General features: G+C 38.3%; 1 protein-coding gene across 2 annotated transcripts; it reads left to right on the forward strand.

Annotated features, from left to right (window-relative positions):
• Positions 1–1,232: 1,232 nt before the first annotated feature.
• On the forward strand, positions 1,233–15,258 carry LOC131320806 (chaperone protein dnaJ 6-like). Of its 2 annotated transcripts, none has more exons than XM_058351674.1 (8): positions 1,233–1,834; positions 4,800–4,898; positions 4,993–5,094; positions 5,635–5,694; positions 5,802–5,908; positions 5,985–6,067; positions 6,691–6,781; positions 14,815–15,258. In XM_058351674.1, the coding sequence occupies exons 1-8, from the start codon at positions 1,718–1,720 to the stop codon at positions 15,017–15,019; spliced, it is 864 nt and encodes a 287-aa protein (XP_058207657.1). In that variant the 5' UTR covers positions 1,233–1,717; the 3' UTR covers positions 15,020–15,258. The 2 variants fall into 2 exon arrangements, with proteins under 2 accessions (XP_058207657.1, XP_058207656.1); XM_058351673.1 differs by lacking the exon at positions 14,815–15,258 and adding an exon at positions 6,884–7,268.
• Positions 15,259–15,566: the final 308 nt, after the last annotated feature.

The raw sequence follows: 15,566 nt of genomic DNA on the forward strand, positions 1-15,566 counted from the left end.
CATTACTTAGTTGCAGTAGCATATGTTCTATCAAAAGTCTACGCCCATCCCTCTTTCTTTTACTGTTTCCTCACTACATTTATTTTCACCTCTCAAAAGTGTTTTGAACAGTTCATTGATTGTTGAGACAATGATGAGATTGAGAGAGCGATGAAACTGTGCGGTAGAGATAACATTGTTGTATTTTCTTAAGTTGTGTGTTTGGATCTCTAGAAAGAATGTTACAAATGGTGTCCTTGGTTTTACTCAAATTCAATGATCCTGCTTCTCCTCATATTCTATGATCCTGCTAGTTTTTACATAGCAACGGCTTGACAAGAATTTGAACTTCAACGTTATGGTGTAAATATTTGAACATGTCATGGATCCTGCACATAGATTTGTATAGAACTAGATTTTACATGGGTTTATTTTATTTTATTTTATTTTGATAACTCGGTATCCGACCCAATATACCGACTCATTAAGGGACCAACTAGTCTCTATATGAATTGATCCAATACAGGAATTGCTGATAGTACAAACTTAAAATAGTTTTTAAATTTAATTTCTTGAATGTTCCAACTCGTATGTTTTTTGGCGCCCAAGGAGAATGCAAACTTCCATTCCCATCATTTCTAAGAAATGCAAGAATGGTAATTTCTTCACCTAGATTGGAATCACAAATTGTAATGAACTATCTTTTAATGTGAAATTTTTCGCAGTTAACTATATGTTGTGTTAATCGCTACAAGTTTTTTCACTCTAAAGAAGAGATACTCGGGTGGGTTTCCACTCAATTTTCCGTCTTCGTATTAACGGCAAAAGTCAAGTTGTTTTCACTAAATGATATTTTAATTGATGTATGTAAGTAAAAGACTTGCCTAGAAATCGGTTGAAAACATGGACTTTAATCCATTTAGTCTGTTTAATCAACCGGAGAAACTCACCCTCAATATTGAAATTTCTCGGTGCCCGATAGGGATGAAAAAGTTAGCTCACTCCAATAAAGGCTTTGGGATAGCGAACCCAAATCCCTTAACTGGGGTTGGGCTTTTCATAGCGTTGGTCTGGGCTAGATTGTGCTTGAGCTCTGCAGGATGGGCCCTTGTTGGGACAAGGTCTGAGTCCCTCCATCAATAAACGGGCCTACTTTTTTTGGCCCAAAGCTGGCATAGGGCGAATAAGGCCCTGTCTCGTTACTTCCAAGCACGTCATAGACTTAGAGGCCTTGCGCCGGCGTTGCCGCGCCGGCGTTGCCACTTCTCCACGCAAATTACGGGCCCACGTTGACGTGGCAAGATCACAACCCTACACTGACGGTGAATCGTGATGATTCATGATGGATCATCCTCTCTATGGAGGGGTCCGATTTTCTCTGCCTCAAAGGCGAAAATCCTTTTAACTTTGAATATGTGTCGAAAAAATTTTTGGCTGATAAATTATGTGATTTTTTTTGGTATGTTTTTAAATTCAATCGCCCGAAAATCTCATGGCAAAAGTACAAGCTTTTATACTGATTTTGTACTCATCTCATCTTGTTAAAAAAAAGAAAAGAAGTGACAAAAATCATTTAAAAAAAAGGTTTTAGGCATAGCGGATCTACCTCGTCTTTGGAGGCGGGAAAGTTGTAAAGCTTAGCAGCGATATGGCGGGAACGTATCCCCCACGAAATCCACCAGATTGAAATCGGGCTCCTCTCTCTCTCTCTCTCTCTCTCTCTCTCTGTTTCTTTTGTATGTCTTTTAAGATGGGGAAAAGAAAACAAACAAGGGTTTCCGAAGAGAAGGAAGAGCAAGAGCACCAGGAGGATGTCAACGCATCTTCTTCTTCAACTGAGAAGAGCTTGTATGAGGTAAAGCCATTTGACAATTGTTGTGCTTGTTTGCCCTAATTACTCAATTGTGATTTCTGTATGGTTGCCCGATAATTGGTGTCTCTTTAATTCTTTACTCTCTTTTTTTCCTTGTTTAATGGTTGCTTGAACAATTTAATCTTATTCCACGCTTTGTGGTCGTATTCTGTCGGAATTGGGCTCCTTTTTCCTTTCAAAAAGTCTAAAAGAACACAGCTCCGGACACGCAACTGTCTTTAATAGCTGAAGTATGCGAGCCCGCGTGCATCGAACGGTTTTGTACGGCAGTTGTGTTTTAGAGGGATGACAAACACTATGGGCTTTGCACATTTTTAGGATGGGTGGGGATAGTGGGGCAGTGGTTATGGTAGGTGGCTTTTAAGGATTACTATGCTGCACATAATTGTAATGGCACTAGTTGTAAATACTTAAATTTTTGAATGGACAATTATAGAAATTACTTTTATGACAGGGCTTCGTAAGTAGGTCACACCAAAATTGCTTCTCCCTGTATAGATTAGAATAGATTGCTCTTTCTGTTTTCATATCACAATGTTTGTAGTATAAGAGCGCGAAATTTAGGTTTGGTATAATTAGTTTTTTGGAAGTACCACCCACAACCTCTGATTGCAACATTGTGTGACCGCACTGTAAACTGGAGCTCTCTTCCCCGCAGAACAAACTTTTGCTTGTGGGAGTGTGGCCCAAAGAATTTTGCTCTTGGGAGTTGAATTAAGTTTTGGATATTGTTTTCCCGATCTAAACCGTTGATCTTGTAGGACTCAACGTGAAATTCATGCACAATGTTTGTAGTATAAGAGCGCAAAATTTAGGTTTGGGATAATTAGTTTTTTGGAATGACCACCCGCAACCTCAGATTGCGACATTGCATGACCGCACTGTAGACTGGAGCTCTCTTTCCCACCGTACAAACTTTTGCTTGTGGGAGTGTGGCCCAAAGAATTTTGCTCTTGGGAGTTGAATTAAGTTTTGGATATTGTTTTCCCAATCTAAACCGTTGATCCTGTAGGACTCAGCGTGAAATTCATGCAGAAAATTAGGTTTATTGCAAATCTGCTGCCACAGTTAAAGTTGAGTGTCCTTTATGTTTAATCTTATGTCAGAAAAACTTATTCATGTATGGTCTTTAAATGTTCCCAATGCCAACACATACAGTATCTAACTTGTTTGATACATACCCGATATCTTAAGACTTGGGATTTTAAGGGGTTTCGATACTTGGGCACACAGGCACCTGATATCCATATTAGTTGTCCATGAAACTTAGAGCTTCACAAAAACCTGAAATTCACCTGAATCGATTGGAATTTGGAAGAAGGGATTTCCCATCCCTAATCCATGGGAGATGTTTTCCATTTTCTTTTGAATCAAATCCGAGCAGTGTCCTATACCCTTATTGTTGTTTGGTAATGGACATGAGTATCTTGTGCTAAATATTGGAGTTCTCGTAACATGCTAACTCTTTTGAAGTTTGAAGTTTCGTTTGTTCCATCTAGTATTTCAAGTTCTATTTCTGTTGGAAGACTGACTTTAAGCTCTTCTAAAGGTTCAAACAGGCTTATTTTACATTTTTACGTGACAAAAAAATCTTACACTTGTTATCCACTTACGTTCATTTGTATTTTTGTACCTAATTCCATTCGAGCTTTTATGATTGTGCAATTTAAACTGGGTGTCCTCGTCGTTGTTATGCTTCTCTTTTGTGTTATGTGTTTTATGATTTTGATTTATGTAAAAACCGTGTTTGGTGAAAATTTGGCAAACTTCTAACATAGATGGGTTTAGAGATGAGAAAGCAAAGATAGGGAGTTTTCAAGTGACAGTGATACTGTTTGGTCGATATTGAAGGGTGATTTACAAGTTTTTCTTGCTTTAACAAATACGGATACTTTGTTTTTGGAAAAGGTAGTTGCGATACTTCTATTGGTATTTGTAACAATCAAAAGGGCATAATTTCAAAATCGTCTGTTTTTGACCAACATACAAGGTTCCCTTTTTCTCTTGCCACTTTGTTTCTGGGCACCAAGTGAAGGGTAGGAATATTCTGCTATATGTCACAACCAAGTTGGTTTGACGACACTGATTCACAGGGTTTTAGAGTGCTTTGACTGTGTTTTTTTTCTTGAACAGTGTATTATTATTATTATTATTTATTTTTATGAACGGCATGCTTTGACTGTAATGATCTGTAGCAAAGTTCTAGGTTATAGAATACAACTTTAGCCATCTGTCATGCGCAGTAACAGTGTGTCACTGGATCATTTGGAAAACTCCACTAAATAACCCTTAACCAAAATTTCAGGAGAAAAGTGGTAAGCAGATGATACTTCAATGCCTAACTCGAAAGTATTTTTAGGCGCTTGTCTTCCAAGTCCTCTATGAGATTCGACCATGTGTGCCTTTCGTTAAGAGTTGAAACTAGAAAATCAAGTACTTCTTGTGTGTTGGTTTGTTAAATCATTTATCCTAATTGTACGTGTGGGGGTGATGTTGGTTTCGGTTGTTTTAGTTAACTTGGCAGTCATTTTGTCACTTCCATATTTCCAAGGACTAGAGAATCCATTGCGTTGAACTTCTGGAAGATTTGTTTTTGCACTGTTTTTATTTTCTTTTTCTTCTTCTAAGTGTTGATCATACTACCTCTTGTAATTCATGAGCTATTTGGCTTAGTTCTATCACGATAGTGTTTCTTGGTTGTGATATTCACGAATCGTTGAATAAGCTGATGATCCATGATGAGATGATGCTAATCTGTCAGTAGTAATAGCTTAAAATGTGGGTCCATTTTGTGAAAATGTCATATTAAACCTTATAGCAAGGGACACTACTATAGTGTGTTTCTTGGTCAGTTGAATCTCAAGAGTACTGGATAAGCATTATTTTCCAGTACAGCATTGTTCATTTTGTATATCAGAAAGTAAAAGTAACCAAATCAATATTCCAGGTTCTGGGCGTGGAGAAGACAGCATCTCAACAAGAAATCAAGAAAGCATATTATAAATTGGCATTACGATTGCATCCTGATAAGAATCCTGGGGATGAGGTTAAAATTGATTTCCACGGCACTGACTTCCATTCTTGATGTCATTTTCACAATATATTATCTGTTTTAAGACCCTTCCTCGTTATATTTATAGGCTGCAAAAGAGAAGTTTCAGCAGCTGCAGAAGGTGATCTCAATTCTTGGTGATGAGGAGAAAAGGGCACTCTATGATCAGACTGGTTGTGTTGATGATGCTGTGAGTGATATCATATCCTTTTCTGTTGTAGTCCTCTTCTAGAACTAGGTGTCTTAGTTGTGTTTGAGCACTCCAGGGATCAACTTGATTGTTTTTATTTTTCTATAGTATTTGGTGACAGAAGATGTTTTTAATGTGCGAAGGACAGACACTAACCATTGCAGAAAGTTATTACACCAGCAATTGGAAGGAAATTTGCAATGGTGCCAATCCAAATTTCTAGGCTGTATTTGGATCAAAGATTAGTGCAAGGAAAATGAAATGGGAACAGAAAGGGCAAAGGGTCTAACCGCTCACTATGGATAGATCCTTCAACTTTTCTATTTTCTTTTCCTTACCGAGATCGTTGATCTAAATACAGTCCTAACTATATCCAGATTTTGGGAAAGTCTCATTTTAGAAGCTGAGGGATGAAATCTACCTGTTTCCAAAGCTCTTTAAACACTATGGGTTGATTTCCTTTTCAGTATGAATGTTTAAGCGCTTAATTATTCAAAAACCAGGCATCTGATTGCTTCTTTTTTCTCTCCCCAATGGCAGGACCTCTCGGGAGAGGCTGTCAACAATTTGAAGGAGTTTTTCCGAACCATGTACAAGAAGGTAGCTTTAACTTTTTTGGGCACATTACTTTTCAGATGCTGTTGTAATATTCGAGTATTATTACATTCATTTGAGTACATTATAAACAAGATATACATTGGTTTCAGGTCACTGAAGCTGATATTGAAGAGTTTGAAGCAAATTATAGAGGATCTGATTCGGAGAAGAATGATTTGATTGAGTTGTATAATAAGTACAAGGGTCACATGAACAGGTACATTGTATACGAGTACTGCACTTCACAGCTATAGCTTTGTCATTTTGCTTTATGTTGTTCTTTTCCTTCGCAGGCTCTTCTGTTCAATGCTCTGCTCGGATCCCAAGTTGGACTCGCATCGATTCAAGGATATTCTTGACGAGGCAATAGCTTCAGGTGAGGATTTGTATTTACCTTTACTCATATGAGGTTTGGTTCCACATGTATGAATTGGAGAAATTTATGAACCCGAGGGCTCATATTATCATTTTTTTTGAGACCATTCACCTTGTTAGTTGGAAAAAGGAAATGGTAAAATGTCCAAATACCATATGGTAAAGGAATAACTCTTAGTCCTGCGGCTTAAGCACATCCAGCAAGTTGTCCCTTGTTTGTTCTACAACGGTGTTCGGTCCCGTCTTTTTGTGTTTTTGCTGTCTTTCATGAAATGTGAATAAACATGTTTGGCGAACTATTTCTGAAACTTTGTTAAAAAAAGTCCCCTTCTTAGAATCACCGAAAAAATGTTCTCAGTTTTTTGAAAATTGTTCTGCTAAAGGGAAAGAAATCATATGGATTCTGGAACATTGCATGTTTTCGAGCTTTCCATTGTTTTTGTTTCTGAAGACACGGAAAATAAGATTTCCTCCGTGCCGGTGACATCTAAAAGTTTTGGTCTTACTGCAGTTTTCTTTGTATTCAATGTTTTTCTTGACTCTCTCTCTCTCTCTCTCTCTCTCTCTCTCTCTCTCTCTCTCTCTCTCTCTCTCTCTCTCTCTCTCTCTCTCTCTCTCGTGTAGGAGATCTGCAGTCAACCAAAGCATATCAGAAATGGGCTGAGCAAGTATCTGCAACGAAACCTCCAACTAGTCCTTTAAGACGGAGAGATAAGTAAGTCTTTTGATTTGGTTGTTAACTAAAATAAACCTCTACCCTCTCCTGCTAGATTGAACCACAACTTACAACCTAACCATATAGCAAATCCTTTTACAGGTCGAAGAAAGAATCTGAAGATTTATATGCAATAATTTCTCAACGTCGAAACCAGAGGAAAGAGCAATTTGATTCCTTCTTCTCATCTATAGTTTCCAAGTACGGCGGAGGCGAAGGACCTTCAGAACCCACCGAAGAAGAATTTGAAGCTGCACAAAAGAAGGTTGTATCGAAAAAGGCATCCGGGAAGGCCAAACGGAAGTAACTTGGCATTGTAAAAGGATTCCAATCGCTCTCCTTTTTTGCCTGCAAAACCTCAATTTATGTGGATTTATGTCCAAAATGTTCTTATCTGTGTGTAATAGAAGTCTTGTTTATTGGGTACAACATTTTCACTCAGTATGCCGTTATTTGGTTGTAATGGCGAGACGAAGTTTGAGATCAATGTGTGCAACTACTTGGGTTGGGTCAACGGTCATAAAATTAGTCTATGCACAAATGTAGTTGACTTAGCATAGACTCCAACAAAATAAAAAGAAGACATGATTGTGGAAGAGTCGCATTAGTGCATTACCAAAATTTTCAATGAATCTCTCAAGTATTCATTCATTGCATTCGTGTCGATGGCGGAATCATTTGCCAAAGCGTCGGCAAACTTGTCGTCAGCCTTCCCAGAAAAGAGATTATTCCATCATGTGGTGGTGCTCAGGCTCTTTTCATCCACCCATTGGTTTGGGTCCCATACCAAAATGTGTGGTGGAAGGAGAATTTGGGACGTTACGTGACGGTGCCCCAAAAGCATTGAATAGTGTTTCTCTGAGAAATATGCCTCATCTTGATCTCCTCGAACAACATAATTTTTGATCATCTTGATCTCCTTGAACAACATAATTTTTTATGCTCAATGTAAACTGGGGTCATGGATTCCAGTCACACAGGGTTGATCATCTTGATCTCCTTGAACAACATAATTTTTTATGCTCAATGTAAACTGGGGTCATGGATTCCAGTCACAAAAATAACCTTTGTTTGTAGGGATATGATTGCGTCCATCCAATTATATTACGTCCAATTTTTCCCTCGATCGAAATCAACAGAGATTTAGGGAAACAATGTGTGGGGGCGGCTTTCTTTGTGATCTTTCCTGTGTAGCTATCTCCGTGTGTTGAGCAGTGAGAGATGACGTTGGACTTGCGGTACCTGCAGAACCGGAGGGGGATGTTCCTTCGGGAAGAAGTTCCGACGAACTTGTCAGTAAGTGGAGAAGAGAAGAAGAAGTTTAGTAAGAAAAATGTTAGGGGAGAAGAAAGAGTGCTATTGTGAAGGAGTCCAGAGAGAGTTTCTTAGTGGTAATGCTCTTCTATTTATAGGCGAAGGGGTAGAGTGCTGGACAAGTTGGCCCTACTTTTCACGTGTCGGGTAATGCTCGGATGGCGCCCTGTAGCAGGGCCATTTAATGAACACCACTTCCCAAGTTTTACAGAACCACATGGGTTGATGTCAGAAAGGTCACATCGTTCAGAAATGTCACTTCGAATATCAGAAAGGACAGCTTACTTATCAAAAGATATTTCTAGAAAGTTCCATAATCGCCTGTACTCGGTGGAGCCCACTTCTTACACACGCAAAGTCTCCGAGCATCTGACGTTCTCTCCGAAGAACAACATAGCCGAATAAGAGGACATCCCGAGCGTTTGGGAAAGATTACCGAGCGAACTCAAATACATATACGTTCGGATAAGACACACAACGTTCGGAAAAGTCCACGGGGGTCCGTCTATCCTTCGGATGACTAATGACACAACACGCCGAAGCTCCTGCGCCATTTACGGATGAACTGAGACAGTTAGACGATGGGTCAAACAGTGTGAACCTTTATCCCCCTTCAGGACCTCATGAACCTTCGGATATTTCGGCCCCCTACACAATGCCAACAACAAAAATAAAAGCGAATGCAGCTATGTCTCCACAAGACGGATCCATGGTTCCACGCCGTATTTCAGGACTTCACCGGAGAGAAATGGCAGTCAAGTCAAATGCAAGATTAGTGATGAATCAACTCGTAAAAGAAGACCGTCACCCGTCAATTTTCAAGAACGGAATCGACCCATCGATTGGGCGGAGTGGATTGATGGTTTAGTGAAGTGGGGTGGAGTGGAAGAAAAATAACAAATGGACTTTGTTATTTTTTCAAGGTAGAATTACAATCAAGAAGGATGGATCCTCATTGAAAATAGGAAAATTAAGTTAATCCTACTCCTACTCCTAATTATAACCCAGAAGCGGGTTGGTAAGACAAAAATTAAGAACAAAATTAAGACTTTGATTTGTTGGAGAGATTACAATGAAGCCAAAACAGGCTATTTATAGAAAAACAAAATGAGCAGGAAATAACTTCCTAACTTCTCACTACTCTTCATTCTTCTAATTATCTTTCAAGTGTCCAAATAACTTTTCACAAACTACAAAAGTGCGTAGAAGCATGCCACTTGTCCAAATAACTTCTCTTCAACTCCCAAATGTGTAGAAACAAGTCAAGTACCCTGCACTTTATTAAAATACAAACACAACTAAGACACCTAGTTCTAGAAGAGGACTAAAACAAAAAAGGATATGATATTACTCACAGCATCATCAACACAACCAGTCTGATCATAGAGTGCCCTTTTCTCCTCATCACCAATAATTGAGATCACCTTCTGCAGCTGCTGAAACTTCTCTTTTGCAGCCTATAAATAACGAGGAAGGGTCTAAAAACAGATAATATATTGTGAAAATGACATCAAGAATGGAAGTCAGTGCCGTGGAAATCAATTTTAACCTCATCCCAAGGATTCTTATTAGGATGCAATCGCAATGCCAACTTATAACATGCTTTCTTGATTTCTTGTTGAGATGTTGTCTTCTCCAAGCCCAGAACCTGGAATAGTGATTTGGTTACTTTTAATTTTTGATATACAAATGAACAACGCTGTATGGAAAATAATGCATCCAGTTCTCCTGAGATTCAACTGATCAAGAAACACACTATAGTAGTGTACCTTGCTATAAGGTTTAATGTGACATTTTCACCAAATATTTAGCACAACATACTCATGTCCATTATACAACATAAGAGTATCGAAGATTGAGACGGTGTAAAAACCTCTTTTCCTCGTAAATCAATTCTGAAATGGGATTTTGTTTTATCTTGCATAATTTTTCCAACATTTCCAACTGACTTATTTCCTGTGCCAATTTTTTTGCTTGAATATCAGACACAATTTGATCTGCCTTCTTAGCCGGTAAACCTCGTTCAATCAACACTTCAACCGTAAGCATCTTCTCACTTTGGCTCTTCCTTGCTAGAGCAGCAAAATAGTTCACTGGTTTGTTTGCTTCTCATTTTCGTTTAACAAGGGACAAAGAAAACTCCTCCAGTTTATCTATCTGTAGATTATCCTTAAAACGTAACTCTCGGTCCCCTTATAACATTGTATATATGTCTGAAGCATCAACCTCAATGCACAATCGAGGGAAACCCTCTTCGATGGCTTTCTTTAATCCAAATTGCACCGCCTTGAATTCGGGCCTCAGCTGATGTTGAGACGTATTCATTAAATCTCTCCCTATAATTTTTCAACAATGTGCCCGTACAATCACGAAATACCACCTCGGCTGTTGCATTATGGTAAGATACATCCGCGTTCATCTTGACTACCCCAGGTGGTGGGGGCGTCCAGTTATGTCTACCTATAGACCGCACTTCTCCAGCTTCAGCAGTAACTTTAAGTGTCTGTGTGACTTTAGGAATTCAAAAAGCTGTTCTTTCTCCTGAAGGAGACACAGGCTCAAAGTATCGTATGAGAGTTGTTGAGAGACAGTTTTAAATTTCTCGATCTGGCTCTTAGATGCTTCTATTTTCTGAAGCCACTGATTGTATTCCAAAGCTAAATGATAAGCACCCGAGAATGTAATGTAGGGTGCGCGAATGTCTAGTTTTAGTTTAATTTAATTACTAATTAGTTATTGTTAACGTTGTTTGCTTGTAGAGTGTTCTAGTTCTGTTTTGTAGGTAAATCGCCAAACAAGGGAGTTTTCGAGGCTTAAGGCATGTCATGACCTGACAATGGCAGATTTGCCCGAGCAGAAGCTGATTTGCCCGAGCAGAACCAGAATTGCCCGGGCAAGAGGCAGGCAGCCAAGTCAGAGGATGACGGCCAAGCATCGAGCTATAGAGCTTGGCATCGATGTCAAGGGAAAAGGTCCATCGATGTCGAGCCCCTTAGTGGTCCAGTCTCTTATCCATCTCGGCATCGATGGGATGTATTGTGTTACATCGATGCCGAGCCCCATAGTAGAGCACTCTAAGGCCGTTGCCATCGATGCCGAGGGACTTAAGGGCGAATTTTCAGAGCATCTTGGGAAAATTCCAAGCGTGGATCCCCGGAGTATAAAAGCTTATGTCATTGTTTTGTACAAACAAGTAGATAGATTCAAGTAGTACATTTTTCTAGATCTAGATTAGATTTCATTGCAATTCAAATTGTTCTTGAGTGTTCTTCATTTTCAGTTTTAAATACTTTAATTTCTGTCTTTAGTTAGTTTTTGATATTGTTGCTTTAATTAAAGTTGTTTCTTTACTCCCGATCTATCTTAATCTCTAATTTTCTTCTAGTCTTGTTATTTCAATTATGTTAAGTAGATTTTTGCTTGCTCTTTTCTCTCTAGACATGAGTGAGTAGTTTCAAGGGTTAGGTCATGGGGTGATTAGCATCTCATGGCTCGGGCGAGAATTGCATTTTGCACCCAATAAAGCTTTAAACTTTGATTTGAAAATTGATGTGGGGTTCGGGTTTGTTTGTCAAATTATCGAGGTGTTAACCTCTTTGATCATGTGTAGGTGGGAGCATCGCCTACCCACCACACATGAAGCTTAGAGCTCTGTCGCTCGAGGTATTTGTCAAATGAATTCTAGAGCTAGCTTGGTTCTCAAATCATTTTATCTTCCGATTTGAGAACTTTAATCAAGAATCTTAAATTGTGTAATTGGGTGAAGAGTGTGATTTAGCTCGAGTCTTGAGTGTTAATAATTCCTAAACCTAGCCTATCTTTTCTCTAGTTAATTCGTTTTTAATTTAGCCTTTTATTTCCACCGTTTAAAGTAAAACAAAGTTGGCTGTCTAAAAGCCGAAAGCCCTTACTTGCATCTACAAATCCGACCAAGCCATATAATTATTCCCTTGGGTACGATCCCGGATTTCCGGTTTATTATGCTTCAACCGACGTGTTAAGCCCTACGCTTGGGGTAGTATTCCACATTATCTTGGAGAATGAAGCACTAAAGGTTTTAGAGCCTGACATGAGAGAGAGACTCCAGAAAATTGTAACTACAAGAACATGCCAAGTGCTTGCAACTACTTACCTATATCACATAACCAAAAAAAAAAGTTGGTGATAATTAGGGCTGTAAATAAGCCGAATCGAGCCGAACCTTGTGATATTCGGGATCAGTTCGGTAAGGTGTAGGTCAGGCTCGAGTTTGGCTCAGGCTTGATTCGAGCTTGGACAATGGAGTTCGAGTTCGGCTCGTCAACATTTTTAGCTTGGGCTCGGCTCGTTTAGGCTCGCTAGACTTAAACGAACCGAGCCGAGCCGATTTCAGACTCGAATACAATTATTCGTTCGAACACAGTTCAGGCTCGTGAGAATTTTTTTCCAATTCCAAATCACTATTCACGCATATATGACATAAAATTGAGAAAAAAACAAAATCATGAAAATATAAGAGTATGGGAGAGAAGACCAATTGAGTTCAGAGATGAAGAGGAAGAGCATGAACTAGAAATCTCCGAACAGATGGAGCATGAACTCGAAACAAACAATTACAGTGTAATATCAAAAAGAATACCTCGTACGATTGGACGGATTAGATCGGAGCAACTTTATTATTTTGGAGAGAGAAGGTGGTAGAGAGAGGCGGTGGAGGGGGGCGGAAAAGAGGAGCAGCGGAGCGAGCAACGGGCGGGTGAGAAACCCTAAGGCTTTGTTTGGAACTTGTGGAAAGGAAAATAAAAAAAGAGGGAAAATGGGAAGAAAGTGAATTCTTTTCTCTTGTTTGATTGTAGAAAGAAAATGAAAAGAAACTATGGGGAAAATGGTTTTCTCTTGTTTGGCTTCAAGAGGAAAAAGGGAAGAAAATTAATTTTTTTAGCAAAAGTTTGCTGCTTCCATCATCTAAACACACAAATGGAACACACCTCCATCATCCAAACACACCTAGAAGATCAAAAGCCAAAACTCAAAGCATTTGAAATAGAAATAAGAATTCACGCATGAGAGATCAAAGCTTTCCAGAGAAGTTATATTCTATTGACATTCTAGCAGATATATTCCATTTTCCTCAGGTATGCTCTAGAGCTTTCCTCTCTTTTTCTTTCTATTTTATTTTCCTTTTCTTTAGATAAGAACCAAATAACTCCTGAGGAAATTTTTTTAGTTTCCTTTCTTTTCTTCTACTTCCATAGGTTTTAAACAGAGCCTAACTTTTCTGAAGCGGACTCCTCGTTTCATTGGTATCAAGTTGGGCAAAGGCTATGATGCTCCCAAGTAGTATGGGAGCATCATACTCCCAATGAATTACAGACAACACTTACCATTCACTAAGGCAACACTTACCATTCACTAAGGTAGAACTTACCACACAAGTGTGGTAAGTTCTACCTTAAAAAATGGTAAGTGTTGCCTTAGTGAATGGTAAGTGTTGTCTGTTTTGTGGTAAGTAATCCTCTGTTTTTTAGGTCAAAACTGCCTCATTTTTAACAAAACCACCCTATTTTTAGTTTTTGGTTTTGATCTAAGGGCTGTGATTTATCTATTTTCAATCCAAGGGCTGTAATTCATTGGGAGTATGATGCTCCCATACCACTTGGGAGCATCACAGAAGTTTTGTATCGGGAATCCACGGTGTAATTGAGTAGTAAAAAGTAAAAATTAAAAATTAAATTATACATATATCCTTAATATGTATAATATTAATAGATAGACCCCCAAGTATTATTAATTATATTTTGACCCCAAGTTCGCGAGCTTAACCGAGCCGAATACTATTAAGCTCAAGTTCGGCTCATTTATGGAACGAGTCTAAAATTGAGATTCAGGTTTAGTTCGTTTAGTAGACGAGTCGAACTCGAACGAACTCTTACCGAGCTGAACTTCGAACAGTTCGCGAACAGCTCAGTACATTTGCAGTCTTATAATCTTGTGGGATTAATTATGGGATAAAGAATAGTATTTTTTTTAAAAAGAAAAATCAATAACATTTTTCAAAAAAAGAAAGTTTTGAAAAAGAAACATTTAAAAAATAATAATTTTGGGAAAAGTTTTTTTCGAACTAATTTTTGAAAAAAAAAAACTATTTTCTTAAAAAATTTGAAAATTGATTTTTGGAAAGCAAAAAAAACTAGTTTTTGAAACTTTTTTTGAAAAAATACTTTTTTGAAAACATTTTTCAAACAAAATAGTTTTGAAAACTTTTTTGAAACATAAGAAAGTTTTGAAAAAAAAAAATATTTTATTTAAAATTCAAAACATTATTCTGAAATTAATATTTTTTAAAACATTTTCTGAAATTAATATTAAAGAAAATAATTCTTAAAATACTTTTTGAAATCAATCTCAATGTCATTGAAATATTTTTGAAAACAATCCCTTCTTTGTTAATCCTACGTAATCCCACCTCCCCCAGGATAATATAGTACCCCCATATAGGGATAAAATTAATCCTGGGATTAATAATTCCGATAGCCATTTTGGGAACCAAACGTGGGATAACTCAGGATTAGGTACAATTAGTCCTATCTCAGGTATTTAATCCGCGAATCAAACGAGACCTTAAGACGCAGAGATAAGTAAGTCTTTTGATTTGGTCGTTAACTTAAACAAACCTCTACTCTTTCCTGCTAGATTAAACCACAACTTACAACCTAACCATATAGCAAATCCTTTTACAGGTCGAAGAAAGAATCTGAAGATTTATATGCAATCATTTCTCAGCGTCGAAACCAGAGGAAAGAGCAATTTGTTTCCTTCTTCTCATTTATAGTTTCCAAGTATGGCGGAGGCGAAGGACCTTCAGAACCCACCGAAGAAGAATTCGAAGCTGCACAAAGGAAGGTTGTATCGAAAAAGGCATCCGGGAAGGCCAAACGGAAGTAACTTGGCATTGTAAAAGGATTCCAATCACTCTCCTTTTTTGCCTGCAAAACCTCAATTTATGTGGATTTATGTCCAAAATGTCCTTATCTGTGTGTAAAAGAAGTCTTGTTTTTTGGGTACCACATTTTCACTCAGTATGCGTTAATTGGTTGTAATGGCGAGATGAAGTTGGAGATCAAAGTGTGCAACTACTTGGGTTGGGTCAACCGTCATAAAATTAGTCTATGCACAAATGTAGTTGCTTAGCATAGACTCCAACCAAATAAAAAGAAGATATGATTGTGGAAGAGTCGCATTAGTGCATTACCAAAATTTTCAATGAATCTCTCAAGTATTCATGCATTGCATCCGTGTCGATGGCGGAATCATTTGCCAAAGCATTGGCAAACTTGTCGTTGGCCTCTCCGGAAAAGAGAGATTATTCCATCACGTCGCGGTGCTCATATCTTTTTCATGCATCCATTGAATGGGGCCTATACAATATGGTTTGGGTCTCGTACCAAAATATGTGGTGGAAAGAGGCTTTGAAACACCACGTGACAGTGCC

The sequence above is a fragment of the Rhododendron vialii genome, chromosome 3a (genome assembly GCF_030253575.1).
Source record: "Rhododendron vialii isolate Sample 1 chromosome 3a, ASM3025357v1".
Classification (NCBI taxonomy): domain Eukaryota; kingdom Viridiplantae; phylum Streptophyta; class Magnoliopsida; order Ericales; family Ericaceae; genus Rhododendron; species Rhododendron vialii.

What these genes read in the sequence shown, in the direction of transcription:
- LOC131320806 (XM_058351674.1), top strand. Translation starts at nt 1,718, where the DNA reads ATGTCTTTTAAGATGGGGAAAAGAAAACAAACAAGGGTTTCCGAAGAG. An exon ending in CTGAGAAGAGCTTGTATGAG is followed by an intron (nt 1,835 to 4,799) that starts GTAAAGCCATTT and finishes TCAATATTCCAG; the next exon opens with GTTCTGGGCGTGGAGAAGAC. An exon ending in ATAAGAATCCTGGGGATGAG is followed by an intron (nt 4,899 to 4,992) that starts GTTAAAATTGAT and finishes TTATATTTATAG; the next exon opens with GCTGCAAAAGAGAAGTTTCA.